Raw genomic sequence first — 6358 nt, forward strand, 5'->3', positions numbered from 1 at the left:
AGCAATAACGTGGCTATCTTGAACTTAGTGGTGACATCTTTGTCACATCACCTCATTGTGTATTTTCTTTGTATAAATCGGTGAACTCAAAAAATGGTTCAGTGCTCTTTGCTTTGTGGCTGATGTCAGGGTATGCCCGGCGATACCTCAGGGGAAATGGATTTCAAAGCCAGAGAGAGAAAATCTCAGTGGTATGTGTTTAGCAAGTTGGGTTTCAGGAATGTGGTGGATTAGAAGTGGAAGATGATTTGATGTAAAAGTTCATTTCTCCATATGTCCTCTTATCTGATTAGATTTATATATATCTCCTGGAAGCGGAGAAGCAGAATTTCAACCAGCTGCAGGTGTGTTTGTGCTCCTGCTGTTATCAAGTACTTAGGGATTCCCAGTTGAAAAGAATCTTCATGGTTAGGGAGAGTAAGGAAATATAATCATAAAATTAAACACTTAATACTAGTAGTATCCTTAAGCTCCATGTACACATGATGCAAAATTTCATCCTTATAATAGCAGAATTAAGTTTTGTTCCTTTGATGACTGAGTAAAATAAATATATTGTTTAACTAAATCTTTCAGAAACAGTGTTTGTTCAAACCTCAATGTCTTTTTTTACAGGTACTCCTGAGGATTATCCACAGTACTTCCATATGAATATCACAACAGCTGTACTGACACTTCTAAAGCCAATAAATAGGGATTTACACCAGAAGTTTGACTTGGTTATTAAGGTAATTTTGTCTGAATTCATATTTCCATATGCTTTTGAAAACTGCTTAGTAAACAAAAAGCTCTAGAGAAAATGCAAGGTGGTCTTGTTTGTTTTTCCGGCATTTTTCTTTTTTAGCCTGTCAGGCATCACTTAGCACAATCACAGGGAAGAAGGGCGTGAAGTATTTTTGAAAAGGGAATGAGTCGTGGTAGAGTTCCAACATTTCATGTTATACTGATGTTGTATGAACAAGCTAGCTACCACTTGTACATTTGCTTTTTACAAACTCAGTTGTCCTGAGAATGCATTTGTTTTACATTTCACATTTTCTCCAGTTCACAACCCATGCTAGAGAATCATACAGATACAAATAATTGAGTACTGAATATTGGGAGCAAGGAGAGCAAAAACTCATCTCCATATCTTGTAGCAATTTTTGCGTGGGTTTTTGTTGTTGTTGTTGTTCAGGGATGATTCAAAATAAAGGAAGCTCACTCCAGAGCTATGCTACTGAATAAAAAGTAACATAACCAGTGCTGTTCTCATTCAGCTCCTAGTGCTGGGAAAAGGTATAAACCACATCTGTGGGATTAGTCGTTTCAAATCCTACCACTGATGATGGGTTCCTTTTGCTTTTATATATACTGATTTGCCCTTAATTTTGCTGTCTGACTCGATAACAGTCTGCAGTTCTTCTTAACTGAGCCAAGTGATAGAACCACATATCAGTTAGTTGTGGAGTGTGTCTTTGTAGAAAATCTCAAAATGTGTCTTCATCTGGTTGCTGAGTCCCAGTTTTGCAAGTATAAAATATTTTCAGTATTTGCTGCTTTCTTTGCTCATCTGAGGAATACGAGGAAAAAAATAGGAGGGGACGATAATCAGTATTTAATTGCTAAACTCGTTAAATATAGTAAGCTATTAATTTTGCTTTCAGCAAAATTATACAAAGCCGTAAGCTTTGCTGCAGGTGAAGTTTGCGTGAATGGACTGCAAAAGTCAGTTCAGCAAAGACAGTCTCTAATGAGAATAGAGCAGAATTACATTTCGTTGTTTTGGAGACAGTCTGGAGTTTGTCCCTAAAGATGCTGGCTAATGACACAGAAAATTGTATAGGGTTTGCTGTATTTATTGGTAAGCAGAGGATCAAATAAAAGAGAAAGGAATTGCAGTAGTCTGGTTTAAAGTAGTAGGGCACTTGTGTGTTTATCATTGTATTTCAGGCAGAATAAGGAGTGGGCTTTCCAAACTGCAGCGTGTTTTAACACAGGGATGTCATAAAGCTCTTGCTGTTTGTTAGTATTAATAATCTATTTCTAAATACAAAGGCTGCACTCATATGGTAAGATTGTTTTATTTGCCTCTCCTACCCCCCTAATTATTTTTTTTTGGCGGGGGGCATGTGTGTGTGTGTGTGTGTGTGTGTGTGTGTGTGTGTTAACAGTGGCACTGGCAACAGGCAGTCCCCTTGGCAAGAGCAGTTCCTTCTGTACCAGCCTATGAACCTCTCTGAGATCACGTGCTCTAGCTCTGCTAGCTCCCCGACATGATGCTTTTGGCCCGTCAGGAGAATCTGGATAGGATTTTGTTGGTTTTTTTTTTTCCTTCAGAGCAGAAGCAAAACTCAATCTTTCAGTCATTTGGGAGTGGGGGGAGCAATGACACACACTTCTGCTCTTGAAATGAGGGATGAAGAGACACAGACAAATACAGAGCGACCTGGGTCCTCAGCTGTGTCTGTGCCTCTGCATGGCCATGCAAAAACTGACTGTGGCTAGTACCTGTGTTACTTGTAAGAATCCTTTTTTTTATACTAACTCTGAGCATTTATGAAGCACAGGAGAGTTAGGGAGAGATTTGCAGTCTCCTTCAGTGCATCTTACAGAGGGCAGCATTTTCTCTGGGGAGATGCTAACAAGTTTATTATTAATATACAGGCCCTTTCTGTATCTTCTGAGGAACATAACTGTATGTAGAGTAAGACAGAAGATGAAACAAAATTTCATTTTATAGGAATTTTGAATAACTTGGCACCTTATTTAATACTTGTGTTAATTTCCTACCTCAGTTGATAATATATACATTAAAGTACAAAGCTTGTATATGCTTAGAGTGAAATAATTTTGATTGGATTCTTCTATAATAATCTATTTTTGAGCTTGCTTCCTGCTGTGGAGTTCTGCTGTCACTGGGATAGATGAAGAAACTTGGGTGAATTAACATCTAAATAAATATTCTAAGAAGTTACAGGTTAATACCCTGTAGCGCTTTGTTTGGTTTCATCGTTGTTGTCAGAATTCAGCAGCTATATACAGTAGCACAATACATCAATTAAAAAAATCAATTACACCGGTCTGGTACCACATTCTGTGTGCCTAAATAGCAAACTCTGTTGTTAATGGAAATGTTTATAGGCATTATTAGGTTCATATTGCTGTGTTATATGTGCAGTCAAGGGGATAATAAGGGAAATTATCAGTCTCAAAGAATGATAATATGCCACCTGCTAGAATAATAAAGTTTTAATGCTGTGTTGTTCGGGGACCTTTTGAACTGGTACAATGTCTCAGGCTTGTACTGAATCAAGTCTTCAGATTCCTGTGTTGCACATTCTCAAGTTTGCATTTCTTGTAGTGTTGAAGTTGTTGCATCTGATTCTATTTTAGCTGGAGGGGTGCAGTGTGTGATGTCTCCCTCTAAACAGAAAATATGCTATTTTTGCAGAGCTCGCTAGATATTTTTTTTAAATGTTCCCTCTGATATCAGGAGATCAGGTTTTTTTCTGCCAAAATATTATGGAAAACAGTGAAATGGAAAAGGTAGTTAAGTCAATACATGAATATTAGAACGCATGAAGTAAGGCAGAGAGGAAATTGGTGCACTCATCTGTGGTATAAAAACTGCATTGCTCATAAATGTTGAATTTGCAAGTAGTTAGACAATGGAAAAAGCTGAACTTCCTAAGAAGAAATGTTGTTTTTCAGCCTCCTTGCTATCTCCAGGAGATACTGGATGATAAACAAGGAGGCAAACTTGTTGGCCCTCCAAGGGAGCTGTTGTCACTTCCATTCCCTGCAAAGAACAGGGGCTTTTACAAAAGAGCGTGTATTTTGGTTTTGTGTGTCTCATTGAAATTTCCATGTGGCTACTGTAAGGCTGTCACAGGAAGCCTGTGGATTTAGAGCCTTTAAGCTGAAAAGGCTTTCCAGTCTAAATTACTGCAACAAAAAATAGTCTATATTAGAGACCCAAAATACATAAGGCTGTGAACACTATGAATCGTGTTCTTTCCCTTTACTTACTGTTGCTTCTGTTATAAAAGATTGTACCTGAGATGGAAAAACACACACTATAATACTAATTCCTTTTTTGAAATTTGGAGTAAGCTTTATTTATAAATATGTGTGTGTGTTGTCTGAAGATTTACGTCTGTAAAGACAGAGACTTGCATGTCTCCTTGGAGAAAGAACAATCTCTGGAGCAGATGGTCCTGCTTTACAGAAGGTCATTGCTGGAGAAATCGAACCAAAGCTACAGCGAAGAGGGAGCACACTTTCAGCAGCCTCAAAGGCTAAAAGATAATTACATCTCTGATCAGCAGGCTTGCCGAAACATCCCCTGAGATTCTCAAAAATATAAATGTGTTAAAACTACATTTCCTTAACATTGTCGCTACGATAGCTGTCTTTCTTCTGGAGGACAACAAGAAGGCATGTAATCTGTTTAGTCCTCAGTAGAGTTAACTTCACATCTGATACCTCTTTGCTTGTAGAAGGGAATATAGCTGCTTGAAGAGAATGGCAGCAGCTTTGATCATCTTTCTGGAAAAACACGACCATTGCACAAGACTATGTTCTTGTTACTAGCTCTAGAAAGTGTTGATGCATTTCTTTTTTTTTTTTTTAAGCATGTATGTCATGTAACAAGTAGGAGAATTAATCGAATTAATGTACCTTTATCCTTTCCTATTTGAACACAGGTTATTTATCAATCAGACAAAATCTAACCTGACAGTTGTATTAAAATCAGTTTGCAAAATGGATGGACTACTGAAGGTTAGATACACTTACACAGTCAAGGAAATACTAATGAATGGAAGTGCTACACTCCACAGAATTTACCACACCTGTAAGAGACCAGATTTTGATAAAGTTACTCGTGCTGGGTGGTAGATTAGTTCACAGTGACTTGCGTGACTTTTGGAGTAGACTGAGGTCGAGGAACTACGCAAGGGCCATCAGTCTGACCCAAAGAATGTGTATGTCAAGATCTGGGGGAGAAATTGTCACTAGCAAATCATAGACTTTTTACTATAAAATACTTCAAAATGTTAACTTCTTGGATTATTTCAGTGTCTTGTAAAGCAAAAAGTGATCCTACTCTAAATAAACAAATAGCTGTGTTATTTACTGTGACTACAGGAATTTTGTCAAGTCTGTTAAGACCCAAGGTGTTCCTACTGAAAATATGAATACTAATACACGGTAAAGGGAGGTAGGGAAAGTATTTTCTTAGCAACTGTTGTGTAACCAGTTGACAACACAAGCCAGAAGTGAGCTCTGGTTCACATTAATATTGTAGTGGGTTGGTATCCAGTAAGTAAGGAAGAATCAAGAATTTTGTTCATTCAGGATTGCTATAAAACCTGTGGAGTTGCAATAGAAAAAAATGCTAGAAGTATTTTGAGGCTAATGAAGTATAGGCATACCTTTTCACTTTATGGGTATTTCTCTCTAGTCTATGTTATTTACCTAGAACAATCAATACCTCAAATTTTCTTTAGTGTAAATAAAATGCATGCATCAGTTTCAAAATCAGAACAGGAATTTTATTTCTCTTGCAAGAATTGATTTTCCATTCCTAATGGCACAGGGATACTTGTATTCGTGATGAAATATTCTTTGAATATTATAACATGAGGTGGAAAAATAGAGGACTGTTTTGTTAATCTCTTGTGGATACCTGCGTACTGGGGAAATTAAATTTATAATGTAGTTTTAGAGTAGGTTTTAGTACAACCTGTATGGTTAATTCTTAAACCACTTTGTATTTCTGACATTGGGAAATTGGAAAGTATTAACGTAAATTGGACATCTTGATAAAAACTATAATTAGACCAAAATAAAAAAAAAAAAGGCAATTGCAAATAATGTAATACAGTGTCTTTCTACTTACCATGTTACCTATAGTCTCTCACTTACCTTGGCAAGGAATTTGCTGGTTTAAAACACAACTCAGGGAGGACAAAATGAAGAAAAATAAGCAGAAAGGCCAACAGTTACATCAAAGATCCTCAATTCTCTCTGACTTGAGAGAGATTAAAAACCCAACCAATGCTATCAGTAAGCCATTAGGGAGCCTTGTCCTTTTTGTTGTCTCTACTTTGTACGTCTAATGTGCGTTACTGCTTGTGTTCTGCAAATTGGCACTAGCAGAAACCCCAGATAGAGAAGAGTGATGGTAGGCTCAGCTTGAGTGAAAGAAGGGATTTTACCTGTGGGGCTGTGATTACCAAAAGGCAGCAGATGAGTTTGAGATGAGCCGTGAGGTCCTCGTGTACTTGGCAGGGCTTACCATCCATGAAACTCAAGACGGCTCAGCTGGTTCCAGAGGGATGGCATCTACAGCACAGGGATTTGTGTTTGAGAT

General features: G+C 37.6%; 1 protein-coding gene across 12 annotated transcripts in view; it reads left to right on the plus strand.

Annotated features, from left to right (window-relative positions):
- PCDH15 (protocadherin related 15) overlaps positions 1 to 6358 on the plus strand; it is a 457138-nt gene that overhangs the window by 231845 nt on the left and 218935 nt on the right. For all 12 annotated transcript variants that reach the window (XM_026851785.1, XM_026851794.1, XM_026851792.1 and 9 more), the window contains one exon: positions 616 to 728. In XM_026851785.1, coding sequence (XP_026707586.1) covers positions 616 to 728 — 113 coding nt within the window. The remainder of the gene's footprint in view (positions 1 to 615; positions 729 to 6358) is intronic.

The sequence above is a fragment of the Athene cunicularia genome (assembly GCF_003259725.1).
Source record: "Athene cunicularia isolate RWA chromosome 6 unlocalized genomic scaffold, athCun1 chr6_part2, whole genome shotgun sequence".
NCBI lineage: Eukaryota > Metazoa > Chordata > Aves > Strigiformes > Strigidae > Athene > Athene cunicularia.